Consider the following 19,219-nt stretch of genomic DNA (forward strand, 5'->3'; position numbering starts at 1 on the left):
ATATTAACTTTATCGAACAAAACATACGTGTATTGTGTAACATGAAGTCCTATGAGTGTCATCTGATGAAGATCAAAGGTTAGTGATTAATTCTCTCTCTATTTCTGATTTTTGTGACTCCTCTCTTTAGCTGGAAAAATGGCTGTGTTTTTCTGTGACTTGGCTCTGACCTAACATAATAGTTTGTGGTGCTTTCGCCAAAAAGCCTATTTGAAATCGGACACTGTGGTGGGATTAACAAGAAGTGTATCTTTAAAATGGTGTGAAATACTTGTATGTTTGAGGAATTTTAATTATGAGATTTCTGTTGTTTGAATTTGGCGCCCTGCACTTTCACTGGCTGTTGTCATATCGCAGCCATAAGAAGTTGACTATGCATATATGATGAACAGAGTAGCAGAAGCATAAAAAGAGGGGTTGGCGGGTGGTGGGACACAATGCAGATAGCCCGGTTAGCCAATCATGTTCATTGATTGTGTTAAGACGAACCGAACCATCACTCCAAAACTAGCAGACCAATGGACTCATTGTCTAGGCCTCTCTCTAAACTCCGCCCTTCACGAAAAAATAATGTCAAAACTCACAATCGAAAAGATAACTGTTTATTAGTATTTCACACTGAGAAATTATCTTGCCCTAAATATTTTTTTATTTTTTATTTTAGTGTGCTGTTGGAAAATGTGATAAAACTATAATTTGATTAGATATTTGAAATGTTAATTAGACGTTAAGTTAGAGGAAATATGAATACTGCTTATGTAAGAGAGCTTTTGGGGAAAGAAGAGGAGAGTAGGTCTGTTGCAACAGGAAATAACACTTAGTTAGGGGTATACTGAGAAAATGTATGTTGTACAATTAGAAAAACAGTGAATGTTGGAAGAGGATCAGTGTTTTCTACCCAGAGAAATAGTATGTGCACACTTAAAAGACATCTAATAGAATTTAAAGTGCACTAGCCAAACATTGGACCATCTGGAACTCTGTACTGTTGGGGACTTTTTGAGAACGGCGCTTATCTTTGTAGAGATTGTTTGCTGACAGTCCTACTGTGCCCTGAGTCTAAGATAACAACCTGCTAAGTTAGGGGTTCTCTTTCTCTTTCATTATCGCTCTCTCTGTCTTTCTTTCTCTCTCTCACACACAATAACATGACATTCACACCGCAGTAAATTTCTATTACCAGAAAGGTAAGGATCTTCTTTCAATAATTACAATATGTTCGATTTGTTTTGGAGTAACTTCTGAAGTAAATCTTTGTTGAACCGAATATTTAGTTTCACCTTAAAGAGGAATGGAAACACTAGGATTTAGAACACCAGCTAACTGTAAATCGCCATATTGGCATTGTTGCGTCACTGGCAGGAGAGAACATTTTGGAAGTCCCAAAAATGGCTGAATTGACCAAGTAGCTCCGAGTCTGAGAATGAGTTTATTACAGAGAAGGAAATTATGTTAGTTAGGGAGCCAATAAACCTACTGAAGCCGTTCATGTTTGAGCCAACCGTTGCCCGAGATCAGAGTTCATTTTCGTAGCAGTAACACAGATATGCCGCCTGAAACACCTCAGCTGGAGGGTCTGCGTAGCAAAACTACCAGGTGTGAGTGGGGATGCTGCCAGATAGAGTAGGAGTGTGTGTGCATCACAGCAGAAAGCTTTGTGACCTGTTGCCACAAGAAAAGGGCAACCAGTGAAGAACAAACACCATTGAAAATACAACCCATATTTATGCTTATTTATTTTCCCTTGTGTACTTTAACCATTTGTACATTGTTACAACACTGTATATATACATAATGACATTTGTAATGTCTTTGTTTTGAAACTTCTGTATGTGTAATGTTTACTGTTCATTTTTATTGTTTATTTCACTTTTGTATATTATCTACCTCACTTGCTTTGGCAATGTTAACACGTTTCCCATGCCAATAAAGCCACTTGAATTGGTGGTGATACAGCACAAAATCCCAGCGGATGGTGGCTGTATTACATCCAGTCAGAGGTTCCTGTCAGTCTGTCTGGATGGTGGCTGTATTACATCCAGTCAGAGGTTCCTGTCAGTCTGTCTGGATGGTGGCTGTATTACATCCAGTCAGAGGTTCCTGTCAGGTTCCTGTCAATCTGTCTGGATGGTGGCTCTATTACATCAAGTCAGAGGTTCCTGTCAGGTTCCTGTCAGTCTGTCTGGATGGTGGCTGTATTACATCAAGTCAGAGGTTCCTGTCAGTCTGTCTGGATGGTGGCTGTATTACATCCAGTCAGAGGTTCCTGTCAGTCTGTCTGGATGGTGGCTGTATTACATCCAGTCAGAGGTTCCTGTCAGTCTGTCTGGATGGTGGCTGTATTACATCCAGTCAGAGGTTCCTGTCTGTCTGGCGATGTATTTATTGGACGTGTCACTAATCGTTATGAAGTACTTACTGGCATAAGAGGTTCCTCGACCAGTCAGCAGCCGATATGCCAGTTAAATAATTGGTGACATTTAGCTTGATTATAAATCCTTCTCCATTTTCAGAACACCAGCCCGCTCCCCCAAAGTGATTGATAGTATATCTCTGTGATTATTGTGATTCTGAGCTCTCAGGTTCATACAGCGAGTTCTGGTCTTCACTGATCTCGCTCTCCGTCAGCTCCATCTGTGGTGTATAGGGGCAGGACTCGGTTGTATACTGATGGTCGTTAGCTCAATCTAGCTGGGCCCCGAGTTCTTTAGTGCTGGTCCCAGTGGACCTCTTCTCCACCGCAGCACAGGAACACTCTGCCACACAGGGGTCAGTTTGGCATGCTGTACTAACCATTCTTTCCTGTTGGTAGATAACAATTAAGGCATCTATTAGGCTATAGTTAGTTGAAGTCGGAAGTTTACATACACCTTAGCCAAATACATTTAAACTCAGTTTTTCACAATTCCTGACATTTAATCCTAGTAAAAATTCCCTGTCTTAGAACAGTTAGGATCACCATTTCATTTTAAGAATGTGAAATGTCAGAATAATAGTAGAGAATGATTTATTTCAGCTTTAATTTCACATTCACAGTGGGTCAGAAGTTTACATACACTCAATTAGTATTTGGTAGCATTGCCTTTAAACATTTTGGGTAGCCTTCCACAAGCTCCCCACAATAAGTTGGGTGAATTTGGCCCATTCCTCCTGACAGAGCTGGTGTAACTGAGTCAGGTTTGTAGGCCTCCCTGCTCACACACGCTTTTTCAGTTCTGCCCACAAATTTTCTATAGTATTGAGGTCAGGGCTTTGTGATGGCCACTCCAATACCTTGACTTTGTTGTCCTTAAGACATTTTGCCACAACTTTGGAAGTATGCTTGGGGTCAATGTCCATTTGGAAGACCCAAGCTTTAACTTCCTGACTGATGTCTTGAGATGTTGCTTCAATACTGTATATCCATATAATTTTCCTCCGTCATGATGCCATCTATTTTTTGAAGTGCACCAGTCTCTCAGGCAGAAAGTACCCCCACAACATGATGCTGCCACCCCCGTGCTTCATGGTTGGGATGGTGTTCTTCGGCTTGCAAGCCTCCCCCTTTTTCCTCGAAACATAACGATGGTCATTATGGCCAAACAGTTCTATTTTTGTTTCATTAGACCAGAGGACATTTCTTCAAAAAGTACGATCTTTGTTCCCATGTGCAGTTGCAAACCGTAGTCTGGCTTTTTTATGGTGGTTGTGGAGCAGTGGCTTCTTCCTTGTTGAGCGGCCTTTCAGGTTATGTCGATATAGGACTCATTTTACTGTAGATATAGATACTTTTGTGCCTGTTTCCTCCAGCATCATCACAAAGTCCTTTGCTGTTGTTCTGGGATTGATTTGCACTTTTCGCACCAAAGTACATTAATCTCTAGGAGACAGAACGCGTCTCCTTCCTGAGCGGTATGACGGCTGCGTGGCCCCATGGTGTTTATACTTGCGTAGTATTGTTTGTACAGATGAACGTGGTACCTTCAGGCATTTGGCAATTGCTCCCAAGGATGAACCAGACTTGTGGAGGTCTACAGTTTTTTTTCTGAGGTCTTGGCTGATTTCTTTTGATTTTCCCATGATGTCAAGCAAAGAAGCACTGAGTTTGAAGGTAGGCCTTGAAATACATCCACAGGTACACCCCCAATTGACTCAAATGATGTTAATTAGCCTATCGGAAGCTTCTAAAGCCATGACATAATTGTCTGGAACTTTCCAAGCTGTTTAAAGGCACAGTCAACTTAGTGTATGTAAACGTCTAACCCACTGGAATTGTGATACAGTGAGTTATAAGTGAAATAATATGTCTGTAAACAATTGTTGGAAAAATTACTTGTGTCATGCACAAAGTAGATGTCCTAACCGACTTGCCAAAACTATAGTTCGTTAACAAGACATTTGTGGAGTGGTTGAAAAACGAGTTTTAATGACTCCAACCTAAGTGTATGTAAACTTCCGACTTCAACTGTATATTCAAGAATCACTGCATATACTTGAAATAAACAATAGCCTTAGAAATAACATGCCTTCTGCACAGTCTCCTCCTGGCATTGCATTGACTCGCGTCGCCTCCTCTGTTCAGTTGCTTTTGCTTGACTCCAAAGTCAGCGATGTTGATGATGGTCGGTCGGTAACCCCTACACCATAACCCTCTTAATGTCAAATGGAGGCGCAAGCAGAGGGCTTCAGCGTAGGCCTTTGACTCCTTTCCATTCGGAAACTCCCAGTTGCCGCATAGAAAGTGCCCTTCATCGCGAAGTCTGACTCCACAAAGTGCTGTCTGCACATCCTACTAGCTCAAGCTGGCATGTCCTTCCTCTTCGGGACATGGAGCCACTTCTTCAAAAATTGTGGTTCCTTGGACAGCCGATGGTAGCTTACCAAGGGATTATTTTGGAGCCAATTCATACAGCCTGGCGCTATTGAAAGAGATTTGCGTCAGTTCAAATCTGGTATCAGGACAAAATGTGATTCAGAGTCACCAAATATATTTTAAGTATTTTAATTCAACTCAAGCGATAAATGGTAAATGCAATTTTCGTATATACGGGTTCACTGTATCTCCGCGCAGGGTAGAACAGAGAACTGGCAGGAAGTACGTAAACAGCTGTTCTTATACCGTGATGACGTAGTTCCAACGCGTCTGTTGGCCTATCACAGTAGAGGCTGAGCGCGGTTTAAACTTTGCTCAGCCTATGCTGGCACTCGGACTTGTCCAAGTCCCTTAGTGCTCTCCTCTGTCCGCATCTGGTTGTTGGGTAGATTAGATCCGTCTTGTGTCTCCCCCGATTCTACACTCAAACAGTCCCTTATTTGGTATTGTCCAGTGCCCTGACCTCCCTGGTTGGCCTAGAGATATGCACCCCTCCCCTCTCCAGATTGACCACAGCTTTTATGGCCTGTCACTCTATGTTGGTCAGTCTTTACACACATACATCTGTATTGTTTGTGTGTGTGTGTGTAACAAAACAATATTCATCTTCATACAATATGGTAGCAGGCTATAGTGCATAAACATAAATCCTAACACTATACAGTTCATGTTTGAATTACTACTTGTTGTTGCCATCTTCGTTGTCCGCACCTAAACTCACTCTCTTCAATTCACTCTCCGCGCGAATGCTCAATACCACAGACAATTTGCTATGGCAATTTAAAATGGCGCTGACCATAGCTCAAATAAACCTTATCGGCGATCAAAATACAAAAAATAGAGATGTTTTTATGTTAAATGGACATGTTTAGTGCTTAGATTTACTTCCTAAACGGTTTCCTTTCCCCTTTAAATCAGATGCTACTGATATGGTGGACCAGAAGGTGTTCTCGACAATTTATCAAACTCGAATGGATTTGCAATACATAAGAGTAAAATATATTTGTAACAGCTATTGTCTTTAATTTGGTATGGTTTAGAACACATTTGGCGTTTTAGATATTAGGAGTTGTGAAGAATACAACAATATGTTTTCATGAGTTCACTCATGTTCCATAGATTGAGACTTGAGAGAAAGAGATGGGGAGCAATTGCTCCAAAGGGAGGAGAGAAGATAGGGACACAACCGCTTTCTCCAAAAATAAAAGTTTGTCTTGGAGAAGAAAAAAGGGGAACACTGAAGGGAGGATCTCAGAGGACAACAGTCTCATCGGTGGAGAAACGACCTGTCAACAAAGGTGAGACCAATTTCCCTCAAATGGTTTGTCGGTTTTGCCTTGTGTTGTAGTACAAGGGTGAGGACACAGGGGCCAGTGTTACCTCTATTTCGCTCTTTGTCTCTCCTAGTCTTCCTAGCCAACAATCCCCGTTCTCCCCAGCATACAATCCCCAGTTTTCCCTCACAGCTGAGGGTGGAAGCAATCTATGTGCCCCAGTGATCAACAATAATGAAGTAGGAGGTAGCATCAACATCACTCAGAACATCACTCAGAACATCATTCAGAACAACGGTAAAAACATAACTCTTCCACTTTCTTTACATAGCTGTGAGGGAAAAGTATCCACCGGCACATTAAATTCATACTGTATTCAATCAAGTCACCTTCAGAACTGTAAGGAGAAGATCATATATTTTCCTTTTTTTCCCAAATTCTAGATGACTCCTCCCAGGTTGCACAATGCAGTGACACACAAAAAAGGTAAGGTGTCAAACGTTTTACTTTAGTGTGTGTGTGTGTGTGTGTTTAAAATAAAAGTTTTGTGGTTGAACCCTCTCTCTCTTTCTGCAGTGAGTTGCATGGTGATGTATTCTTCCTGTCCCCAGTGTGCAGAGAGACCCAGAGCGTGTCGAGGAACACACACTGCCATCCACTACCACCACAATATGAAGATAAAGACAAGGAAGACAAAATACATCTTTAATTATAAGCACATATGCATTATTATGATGCATGACGTAGGAGCTAATAGGTTATATTGCATTGCGTATTATGCATATGCATGCACATATAATGCATTATGAAGAGGGTATTCATAGGAGATGTTACCATAGATACAGTATAAGTAAGTGTGGACTCAAAATGAGTAGGATGAGGAATGGAATGAGTTGAAGATGACTACTGATAAAGGAGTAGGATGAGGAATAGTGAAGAATTAGTTGACTAGTGACAAATTAAGAAAAAAACTATGAAAACCCCACAGCACCTCACTAGACCTTATAGTGGATTATTAGTAGACAGTCTCATGAAAACACCACCTCACTAGACCTTATAGTGGTTTATTAGTAGACAGTCTCATGAAAACACCACAGCACCTCACTAGACCTTATAGTGGCTTATTAGTAGACAGTCTCGTGAAAACACCACTTCACTAGACCTTATAGTGGTTTATTAGTAGACAGTCTCATGAAAACACCACAGCACCTCACTAGACCTTATAGTGGCTTATTAGTAGACAGTCTCGTGAAAACACCACCTCACTAGACCTTATAGTGGTTTATTAGTAGACAGTCTCATGAAAACACCACACCACCTCACTAGACCTTATAGTGGTTTATTAGTAGACATTCTCATCCATATGAGTGAAAGGTGGATAAGACTTCTTCATCTTATGCTCTAACTAAGCTGTTTTATTCTGACTCTGTCCTTACAGAACTCATACAGAGAGTTAAAGAGGAACATAAAGCCAGTCTGAAGAATAAGTTTAGGTTTGTGTTTGAAGGCACTGAAGAGGAAGAAACTTCCCTGAACAGCATCTACACACAGCTCTATATCACACTGGGAGAGAATGAAGGAGTTAATAAAGAACATGAGGTTTGGCAGATTGAATATACATCCAGGAGAGAAACATCGTCAGACACTCCAATCAACTCTAATGACATATTCAAACCCTTAGCTGGACAAGAGAACGAAGAGAAGAGACCCATCAAAACTGTGCTGACAAAGGGCATTGCTGGCATTGGAAAAACAGTCTCCGTGCAGAAGTTCGTCCTTGACTGGGCCGAAGGAAAAGCCAATCAGGATTTGGATTTCATCTTTGTGCTCCCTTTCAGAGAGCTGCATTCAATCAAAGATGATGAATTAAGTCTTCATGGACTTATAAATGACTTCCACCCTGAACTTACAGAGATAGAAAACGCAAAGATATATGCTACGAGCAAAGTTCTGTTCATCTTTGATGGTCTGGATGAAAAGCGACATCCACTAAAATTCAATACCAAGAGGGTGACTGATGTTACAAAGACAGGTAACAATGTAGATGTATTGGTGACAAACCTCATTGAGGAGAAGCTGCTTCCCAAAGCTCTGATCTGGATAACCTCTAGACCTGCAGCAGCCAATCAGATTCCCCGTAGATACATCAACCTGGTGACCGAAGTACGAGGGTTCGATGAGCGACAGAAAGAGGAGTACTTCAAGAAGAGGGTCAAGAATGGGGAAGTGGCCAGAAGAATCATTGCACACATTACAACATCAAGAACCTTCAAAATCATGTGCCACATACCAGTCTTCTGTTGGATTTCCGCTAAGGTTCTTGAGGAACTGTTGAGAGAAAATGTGAATGGAGAAATCCCTACAACTCTGACTGAGATGTACACTCACTTTCTGCTCATTCAAATACAACTGGCACAAAAGGATCCTGGGCATGAGAGAGATAAACAGAAGATCTGGGAATCAAATAAAGACTTCCTTCTGAAACTGGGAAAGCTAGCGTTTGAACATCTGGAGAAACGCAATCTCATGTTCTATGAGGAAGACCTGAATGAATATGGCATTGACATCAGTGAAGTTGCAGTCTACTCTGCGTTGTGCACAGAAATCTTTAAAGAAGAGAAGGTGTACAAAAAGAAGGTGTACTGCTTCATGCATCTGACCATTCAGGAGTTTGTTGCTGCCCTCTTTGTTTTCCACTGTTTCACAACCAAGAGCCTCAAGACGTCATCGAGCCTCAAGTCTTTCCTGATGGAAGGTTCAGAACCATATCTCAAAGCTATATTGGAGAAGGAGCCTGTAGACCTTCCCTTGGATGAGTTGGTGGAGATTGCCATGTACAATTCTGTGTCTAGAGAAAATGGAGAGATGGACATGTTCCTCCGCTTCCTTCTTGGAATGTCTATGGAATCTGTTCAGTGCCTCCTACAAGGCCTGCTGCCAAAGACAGAGAACAGTTCAGAGATTGTTAAAGAAATGAAGATAATACTTAAGGAGATGGATCTAATTGATGTCTCCCCTGAGAGGTGCCTCAATCTCTTCTCTTTGACTGAAGAAGTTAAAGACTATTCCCTACATGAAGACATTCAGAGATATCTGTCAGAAAAGGAAGCAGACAGAGAGCTCTCACCCGCTCATTGCTCAGTACTGGCCTATGTACTTCTGATGTCAGAGAAGGTGTTGGATGAGTTTGTCCTGAAGAAATATAAAACCTCCCAAAAGGGGTTTTTCAGACTTCTTCCAGCTGTGAGGAACTGCAGAAAGGCAATGTAAGAAAGATCGTCAAAATTCACACATTCCAAATAACAATGAATATACTGAATTGTTATTGTTTTCATTACCCATTACCTCTTTGACCCGAACTGCAATAGGCATGCTGTTGAGAAATCAGCATAGTCTGTATTTGGATGGCTGTTAGTATGGAACATATGCACTGGTGTAGCTCAGTTTCTCCGGACCCCCATAAAGTCGGCATTTGGGACCCCCCCCCCCAATGATGTGGTTATCTTCGGTAATATGGCACGACCTTGATCAGATAAAGCTTTTGTGCTGCGTTTTTGTGCACAACTTGGTCTTACCTTTTGTTTATCCATCTTGGACAACGCACTCACTCTCCAGCCGAGTCCGACCTGATTCACTAACTTTTTAAAAACTTGATAGCCAATTAACTGAGGAAGCAGAGGCAGGCAGCAATTAGATGCATGAAAACGATATTGTCTGATTCACCTACCACCCATGTAGATTGGACACCACGCTTGCTACATGTGGAAATTAAAAAGGAGGGTTACTGTCAAAATTATTTCTTTAAATATTTTGATAAAATTCAGACACAGGTGTGAGATGACGGGCGCATGGGCCCCCAGAGTATACTAGACCCACTTGATCTCGCACGCCCAACTATAAGAGGAGAGGTAGGCTACTTAACTGAATGTTATTTTCTTAGCCAGGCCCATCTTTTCAAAGAAAACACAATTTAATGATATCTCTATTTGAGCAAAATAAGTAGTTTTGTTGTGATCACAAGAAAATCCTAATAATTTAGGTAAATAGCGCCACAGTCAGGGAGAAAAATCTTAATGTTCAATCATAAAGTGAGAACAATTAGTTTCCCTGGCTGATATGGCTGCTACTTTAACAGTAAAAAAAATACTTTCCAACCCTAGAATTTAATTTCTCAACCGAAAACTCTCAATTTCTACTGGATATCCCCTTTAACGCTGGAATCCGCACAACGCCACTGTTCGCCCCAATACCTTTATTAGTGTTTTTGTTTTGTTGAAGAAACGGAGGCCAGGAGTGTCTGACAGCAATGTTTATTGTTTGAAATAAATTATTTGTTGTTGTAATATCCCAGAAGCGCGTGGCAGTTTCACCAAGAACGGACTCCAGCTTTAATGGTGCAGACGTTCTGACGGCATGATTTTTTTGGCCTGAATGTTTGGCACTCTCCAGGGATGATAAAGAAAAATCTAAAACAATTACTGTGTATTTACAATCCCTTTCTCCAAATGGGTTACTCATTTACCTAGCACTTGTCAATTTATAAATTACAGTGCATGGAAAATGCTTTTATTTCTATCGGGGGGAAAAATAAGTAGATGCTTTTTCAAATATTGAACTTTTTGGGCGGCATGTAGCCTCGTGGGCCAGTAACCGAAAGGTTGTTAGATCGAATCCCTGAGCTGACAGGGTAAAAATATGTCGTTCTGCCCCTGAACAAGGTAGTTCACCCACTGTTCCTAGGCTGTCATTGTAAATAAGAATTTGTTATTAACTGACCTGCCTAGTTAAATAAAATACAAAAATTACACTTGGAACCGTCAGGTTCGCTCGACCTTATTCATGGTTTTCTCACGCGTAAAGGTGGTGGAATTAAGTCAAGGGCAGAATACGGCATATTTTGTAGACACACCTCCACCACACCTTCATTTATTCAAGCTCCACCTCAAATTAATAGTGGGTGAATAGTATTCAAGGTAAAAAAAAAATAGTCAGAGAAAAGCACATAAAAAGGGAATTACATTCCATTTAAGCAGCTTAACTCAGGTCAGAATCGGGGCCTGTGTGCAAACAGAAATGATGGAGAACTGTGCAGATCCAAATCCTCACAGGAATAATTAGGGCAGCAGGTAGTCTAGCAGTTAAGACCATTGGGTTCGAATCCCAGAGTTGACTAGGTGAAAAGCAAGGCCCTTAACCCTAATCACTCTTGTAAGTCTGCTAAATGACTCAAATGTAGGCTAAATGTAATTTTCCTGTTTCTGCAGAATTGAAGGCGTTTATCTGGATAGATGGTACTGTGCAACGTTGGCCTCTGCTCTCCAGTTACCAAACTCACCATTGAGAGAACTGCACCTGATAGATTCAACCTGGCTGGATTCAGAAGTGGATGTGCTCTGTACTGGACTGTCTAGCCGAGACTGTAAACTGGAAGCACTGAGGTAATTGAAGAGATTTTTTATTTGATTTTTTTAAATAGAAAAATAAAAGTTACGTCAGCAAGTGCTGTTGAATGATGAGGTGACATTTTATTTCTTGTATGTGTTAATATTCTCTTTGTCACTACAATGACCATTTAGGCAAACATTTGCCTCAAATTGACTTCACGTGCTAGTCGTAACTAGGAAACTCTGAAATCTTTGAGTTGCTAACTGGTTGTAGTTTTACGCATGCCGCGTTCAATTAGTTAGCAAGTCGGAAATGTAATAGTTTCCTTCTTCTGACTAGCACGTGAATGCGGCATTAATCGAGCATCTGATGCAATTATGCAATATTTTAGTTCTGGGTGTCCAAGATGACATATTACTGCAAACCATGTGCTAATGCCACACCGAAACAAACTTTCTCATTAGTCGTCGCATCAGTCTGGTGACAGATGCTACGATACCAGTTAAGTTACGTGCATCTGTCCACAAGAGGTTAAGTAACATGTAATTACACATACATTTATAATAGCATGTCTCACAAAACAATCTGCCTCAATGTGTTGATGAAACAAGCTGCCTTAAAATGCATTATATCTGCAATTGCAGTCTCTGCGGGAATGGACTCTCAAACGAGGAACGTCATAATTTGGTCTCCTCTATGAAAACAGTTCTCAGCTGCAACCTGAGAGAGCTGGGCTTGAGTAACTTCACACTGCAGGATTCTGTAGTTGAGGTACTCTCTACTGGACTAGGGAGTCAACACTGTAAACTGGAGATACTGAGGTCAGTAGTTTTTCTGTTAGTACATCAATTTGGACTGTGAATTCAAAGTCATTCATTGCTTTGTCAGGGGTTATTTGATTTACTAAATAAATGCAGGCGTTTTGATTTAGCATGTTGGGATCTTTGAATTACATACAAAATGCATGTTATAATAAAATGAAATCTTGTGTACAGGCTGAATCGAAATACACTAACAGACAACTTCTGTGAAGTACTAGTCTCAGCTATCAGCTCAAATTCCTCTCATCTGAAAGAGCTGGACATTGTTCACTGTGACCTGATCGATTTAAGAGTGGAGCTGCTCTCCACTGGACTCAAAAGTCCACACTGTAAACTGGAGAAATTGAGGTCAGTATGTTTCCTGTTCTCAGGTTTGTATTTCCTGAAGGATATAGCCTGATTATGTTCACTGATCTCCACAATCAACTCCATACTTTCAATGTTAAAGAAATATTATGGAGGATTTCTAAAACATCCCGTTGATGTTGTGGACAGGCAGTGATCAGGGGAAGGTTATACCAAATTCCAAGACACTAAGTACATATTCCTTGGAGCAAGGTCAAAATAATTAAGAGGGATGTCATTAAGAGGCCAATGTTGATTTTAAGACAGCTACAGAGTTCAACAGCTGATATAGGAGAAAACTGTATGGATCAAAAACGGATCTGGGACACAGGCTAAAAGGTTTGGGCCAAATCCAACAAAACAGGTAGCTGAGTAAAACATTTTCAATTGTGGTGGTGACTGGCAGGGACTGGGGAATTTCTGTCTTCATATGTTTCTTTGAAATGTTTCATTTAGGCTCTATCAATGTAATCTCAATAACGAAAGTTGTGAAGCACTGGCGTCAGCCCTTAAGACCATCCCCTCACACCTGAGAGAGCTGGATCTGAGTAACAATGACCTGAAGGATTCAGGAGTAAAGCTGCTCTCTGCTGGACTGGGGAATCCCCACTGTAAACTGGAGACTCTGAGGTTGGTAGGCTCTCTTTTCTATGTTTTGTTATTATTTTGATTGAATAATAACGTTTGAAAAGAACAACTGATTTGCATATACATATGAGCTTAATTTAATAAATTAGCATGAAATTACTCTCTATCCAACCAACTCTTTCAAAGGTACGGTATTCAATCTGTAAGACTGAAGCATTACAGATTCCTTGGAAGAAATGTGAAGGTCATTTCCGATTCCGCTGACATGCAGCGTTAAACGTGAATGCATTATCCGCTAAAGCGGGAACATGGCCTTTACATTTCAACCCTGCTGTAAACATTTTTAGTAGCCTATGGTCGGGTAAAACTTTGGCCTTTTATAAATGCATTTCATGCAATTCTACGTCGTTTTACATGACTGGAGACTTTGGCAGAAACTTTTGTTTTTATACCGCACAAATAATCTAAATGGCAGGCTACTTTGACACTGACAACCCGACCGAGGTAAAGTTGGTTTTATATTCACACATTCGGACATTCAACAGACATTCAGCAGACATTCGCCAAAAGCCATTTAAAAATGTACAAATCAATAACTAATTCACCGTTTGTCACAGAATCATCAAACTTTATATGATTTATTCTATAAATGTCTAACATACTTTTACAACCTTTGTTTTGAAGAAAGATTTCAGTTTAGATTTTTATAGAAGTACATCAAATGTAAAAGATGCCATTTAAAGCGGTATAAATCAATAACTAATTTACCGTTTGTCACAGAAACATCAAACCAGATATGATTTATTCTATAAATGTCTAGCATACTTTTACAACCTTTGTTTTGAGTACAAATCCCAGTTGACTTGATAGAAATACATAATATATAAAATGCCATTTAAAGCGGTATAAATCAACGTTTTCACTGATTATGACAGAATCATCAAACTAGGTATGATTTATTCTATAAATGTCTAGTATACTTTTACAACCTTTGCTTTGAGTAGAAATTCCAGTTTTGATTTGATATAAATACATACAATCTCAAATAAATATATATTAAAGATGAATAATTCAATAACTAATTCAGTGATTGTCGCAGAATTTTTTTAGAAAATATGCATTTATTTGCAATAACTTTAAAGAAATGTTCATTTCAAGTGCAATTTGTTCTATATGAAGTCAGACAATGTTTACAATCTTAAATTGTATGCCAAATCAATGTTTGCATTTTTAGTGCAACAGTTCCACATTTTAAAGTAGTTAAAAGCCACAACAGTTATTTATTTATATGTCTCTAATTTAACAGCAAAGAGCCCCCTTCCAATCATTTTCTATTTTGGCTTTGTTGAAGCCCAGACAAGCTGAATGGTACCATCTCCTGAGGTAATAGATTCAACTGTTCAACACTTACAGCCAAATGTTTAATACCCCGGGTATTCCCAGAACACATTCTGGAACGTCTATAGATTCAGTGGTCACTTTATTAGGTACAACCCTCTTTGCATCTGGAACAGTGTGAATTCAAACCAGTTGATGAAACTGGGAAAGGAGATGGAGTGTTCATGTTTTTATGTCCAGTTGGAGTCATCTCCCGGGTGGCGCAGTGGTCTAGGGCAGTGCTAGCTGCGCCACCAGAGTCTCTGGGTTCGCGCCCAGGCTGGGCTGGGTTCACGCCCAGGCTCTGTCGCAGCCGGCCGCAACCGGGAGATCCGTGGGGCGACGCACAATTGGCATAGCGTCGTCCGGGTTAGGGAGGGTTTGGCCGGTAGGGATATCCTTGTCTCAGTATGTAAAAAAAAAAAAAAAAAAAAAAATGTAATAAAATGTATGCACTCTACTGTAAGTCGCTCTGGATAAGAGCGTCTGCTAAATGACTAAAATGTAAAAAAAAAAAATGAGTCTATTACAGCCAGTACAAGCTGAGTGTTGGAATTATTTTAAAAAACAGTTTTGGAACTGTGCTTACAAAAGACCATCACAGACTGTTCTATTTGCAAACCTTTTAAAACATCCACAAAGACAGTGGTCTTAGAAGGGCATTTATACTTTAAAATACATATTTTATGTGAATGGATGTGGATGAAAGAATTCTGCCAGTGTTTTAAGGTCCTAGTTTCATATGTGTTTCTTTACCGCCAACTCTATATATCCACGTGAGCCAATGAGGACCTTGGGGGTCAGATTTACCATCATACCCATTGATCAAACGTATAACAGACAGACACTGCTCAAAAGGAGTTGTTTGTGATATCTACACTCAGTTGCCACTTTATTAGGTTCACCACCCTATTAACGAAAATACATTGCTCCTACATACACCAAGTCCAGTGGTCTTGGCTTGCTAGACACTAAAGCATGTAGAGAAGTATTCAGGTATTCTGTTACTGTTTGTTTGAACTTTAGAATGTGCAAAATTAAAGTTCTTTGTTTCTGGCCATTTTGAGCCTGTAATCGAACCCACAAATGCTGATGCTCCAGATATACAACTAGTCTAAAGGCCAGTTTTATTGCTTCTTTATTCAGGACAACAGTTTTCAGCTGTACTAACATAATTACAAAAGGGTTTTCTAATGATCAATTAGCCTTTAAAAATGATCAACTTGGATTCGCTAACACAACGTGCCATTGGAACACAGGAGTGATGGTTGCTGATAATGGGCCTCTGTACGCCTATGTAGATATTCCATAAAAAATCTGCCGTTTCCAGCTACAATAATAATTTACAACATTAACAATGTACGCTGTATTTCTGATAAATTTGATGATATTTTAATGGACAAAAAAAATGTTTTTCTTTCAAAAACAAGGAAATGTCTAATTGACCCAAACTTTTGAACGGTAGTGTATGTTATGGTTCACTCTTAGTTTTCCTTATTTCCTCGTGCCAAATGCCTCTCTCTCTCTTGCCTAACGCATATTTTATTTAACTAGGCAAGTCAGTTAAGAACAAATTATTGTTTACAAAGACGGCCTACCCAGCCAAACCCTCCTCTTACCCGGATGATGCTGGGCCATTTATGTGTCGCCCTATGGGACTCCCGATCACGGCCATTGTGATACAGCCCGGGATCAAACCCGGGTCTGTAGTGACGTCTCTAGCACTGAGATGATAAGCATTTCGTTACACCCGCAATAACATCTGCTAAACACGTGTATGTGACCAATACAATTTGATGCAGTGCCTTAGACCGCAGTGCCACTCAGGACGTCTAGAGTGTCTAGCGCGTTCCCGACTGTAGGCTATTCCTTGTTATTTGGCTACAATCCACAGCTAGGCTCAATAGTTAAATATATATATTTAACTATTGATACTCTTAGGCTAAATTATAGGCCTTCTCGTGGTGTAGTAGGCTATTCTGAACGATTTAATTTATTTCTGAACAGACAGCAGAAATTATACAACTTTGTCAAATGTTTTTCAATTTATCATGGGGTGCTGCAGTTCGTTCAGAACCCTTCGCGGCTATGATTTTATAAGGACATAAACGATGAAGTGCAACGCTGGAGAGGTGAGAGTTGCAGGCTCATGTCTATCAGAGCAGAGAGGGAGAGAGATCATAGAAAGTTAATCTCATTCTAGTTACGTGAGAGATACTGGCGCGCTTCTCACACAGCCACGACCATGCTTTGGTCTCAAACATAGGTTAGTTACAATGTTGCTCAAACCATAAACCCGGGCCGGGCCAACCCAAATGAACTCTTACAATATTAGGCCCGGGCTGAAAATCAACTTTTTCACATTACGTTTTTTTTTTGTGGGGGCAGGAGAATTAACGAAGAGGCAACTCGAAAGAACTTTGATCGCTTTTATTATAATTTTTACATTGCAAAAAGTTAAAATCATTTTTCATGCCAGGAGAGTTACCGGATCCGGTCAAATAGTTTCCAGAACAAAACAGTCTAAAACGGAGAAGCTTAAAAACTGCTTAAACACAAGGCGGAAATGTTTTGTACCAAAAATTGCAACCAACAGTTGTGAACATCAATATACATCGCTCTAGAATTAACCAATGCATATTTGATTAGACAATAGGAGAACGATAACAAATTGCGCGATTGATTTAGATTTTTCGTGTCAGCTTTCTTTTCTGACTGGCGAGTTTGTTTAGGCTACATGATCATCTAATCAAACATCAACAATGTTATATCCCACGAAGGGGAACACTTACTGTAAGTAGTTGCTGTATCGGTGCGTTTAATCCTCATCGATAAATACATTTTGATAAATAAACACGCGGGTCAAAACTTTTTTGTCACATGTCTATGATTTCCGACGATACCCCCATCCTTTTGAGACATAGTTTCAAACGTTTCCCCGATAGTAAAGTACAGGAGAAAAGGTGGTTTGCACAGGTAATCCTATGAATATTGTCAGTTTCTATTTTGAAAGCAATCCTATGGCAGATAGGTGTATCATAAAGTGGGCGTGTCTTGAGCCTTGCAATTTAGTCTCTTGTCTGAATCTGCTGTGAGTGATAAAAGCAGGATTTATGTGCCAAGGATCATCATTACCTCTCTTTGCAGGCTGCCATTCTGTAGAGTCACAGAGGAAGGCTGTGATTCTCTGGCTTCAGCACTAACGTCAAACCCCTCCCACCTGAGAGAGCTGGACCTGAGCTACAATCACCCAGGAGACTCAGGAGTGAAGATGCTCTCTGCTACGATGGAAGATCCAGCCTGTAGACTGAAAATCAAGTCAGTGCAGATGATGAAAATAATGCAAGATACTCTAGTAAGACCTGTAGTATATTCACTGTCTGTTCTCCTGCCTCTCACACAGTATGGACCAAAACGAAGAGTGCTGGGTGAATCTGGAGCTGCTGAAGAAGTGTAAGAATACCCTATACTTGACATATAATCTCAGTAACATTGATACAAAATAAAGTATTATAATACACAATGTTTTAAAGTAGTTTGACATTCAATTACACTCGTGATTTAATGCAGCTGATCCTCTCTTACCTCGTCTACAGATGCCTGTGATCTCACACTGGACCCAAACACAGCAAACAGACACCTCTCTCTGTCTGAAGGAAACAGAGTGGTGAGATATGAGATTGAGGAACAGCCATATCCTGATCACCCGGAGAGATTTTATGGCGCTTTTCAGGTTCTTTGTAGAGAGGGTCTGACTGATCGCCATTACTGGGAAACGGAGTCAAGTGATGACGTTGTTCTCGGAGTGACGTACAAAGGAATCAAAAGAAGAGGCAGCATCGGTGAGGACTTTATCATTGGACACAATGACAAGTCCTGGTGTATGGAGGACAAAACACATTTTTGTCATAATGGCGCAGATATTAAACTCCCCTGCTTTAAGTACCCCTCCAGGATAGGAGTGTATCTGGACTGGCCAGCCGGCACTCTGTCCTTCTACACGGTCTCCTCTGACACACTGACCCACCTGTACACATTCCACACCACATTCACTGAGCCCCTCTATCCAGCTTTTGGACTAGCCGGCTGTAACTATTGCTCAGTGTCCTTGTGCCAGGTAGAGTAGCCTTTTCGGTCCTGGAGGAACACCTGGGTCTCCATGACAACAGTCACACACACCATCCTGTTCTAACACAACCATGTGACTTGATGGCATTGACAGTGGTCATGAATTCAGATATGGACATTAATAAATCACAGTTGTGGGGAGATGATTATATTGTATTCCTGTGACTGTACATCCATGTTCTGTTCTGTAAAACACCTTTGACTTTGAATACGAGATATTTTATTGTTAAGTGTGATCAAATCATTTGTAAATATTACTTGTTTGTTAAATGTGTTGCATCATACAGGAAACATAACACACCCGTCTCTGTCTGAGTACAGTAGGCCAGAGTTTCTCAAGAGAAATAAAGCTTTGGTTAAGACACTCATTTAATTTTAGCATTGACTGATATTGGTCAATGTTGGTGGTAAATATTGAAGTGAATTTGGTGGATTGCCAGATAGAGGTA

General features: G+C 40.4%; 1 protein-coding gene and 2 long non-coding RNA genes across 3 annotated transcripts in view; 2 read left to right on the top strand and 1 right to left on the bottom strand.

Moving 5' to 3' along the window:
• Nucleotides 1–1,705: 1,705 nt before the first annotated feature.
• On the bottom strand, nt 1,706–5,775 carry LOC139579714 (uncharacterized). The gene is made up of 2 exons (XR_011675818.1): nt 4,506–5,775; nt 1,706–2,802 (listed from the first exon to the last, which is right to left on the bottom strand). It is a non-coding gene; the product is annotated as an uncharacterized lncRNA (long non-coding RNA).
• LOC139579785 (uncharacterized) overlaps nt 2,239–19,219 on the top strand; it is a 98,812-nt gene continuing 81,831 nt past the window's right edge. Inside the window, exon 1 of the long non-coding RNA XR_011675845.1 lies at nt 2,239–2,358. This is a non-coding gene — a long non-coding RNA (uncharacterized lncRNA). The remainder of the gene's footprint in view (nt 2,359–19,219) is intronic.
• LOC139539915 (NACHT, LRR and PYD domains-containing protein 3-like) lies at nt 7,026–19,138 on the top strand. Its single transcript, XM_071343311.1, has 9 exons — nt 7,026–7,043; nt 7,501–9,392; nt 11,391–11,564; nt 12,156–12,332; nt 12,507–12,680; nt 13,134–13,307; nt 17,790–17,960; nt 18,046–18,095; nt 18,239–19,138. Exons 1-9 carry the CDS (start codon nt 7,026–7,028, stop codon nt 18,766–18,768), a joined length of 3,360 nt encoding a protein of 1,119 aa, XP_071199412.1. The 3' UTR covers nt 18,769–19,138.

The sequence above is a fragment of the Salvelinus alpinus genome, chromosome 1 (assembly GCF_045679555.1).
Source record: "Salvelinus alpinus chromosome 1, SLU_Salpinus.1, whole genome shotgun sequence".
Taxonomy (NCBI): domain Eukaryota; kingdom Metazoa; phylum Chordata; class Actinopteri; order Salmoniformes; family Salmonidae; genus Salvelinus; species Salvelinus alpinus.

Bases quoted from the DNA above. Each gene is read 5' to 3' on its own strand.
- LOC139539915 (XM_071343311.1), top strand. The intron at 12,681-13,133 runs GTCAGTATGTTT...TGTTTCATTTAG, and splicing joins TGTAAACTGGAGAAATTGAG to GCTCTATCAATGTAATCTCA. The intron at 18,096-18,238 runs GTAAGAATACCC...CCTCGTCTACAG, and splicing joins TCTGGAGCTGCTGAAGAAGT to ATGCCTGTGATCTCACACTG.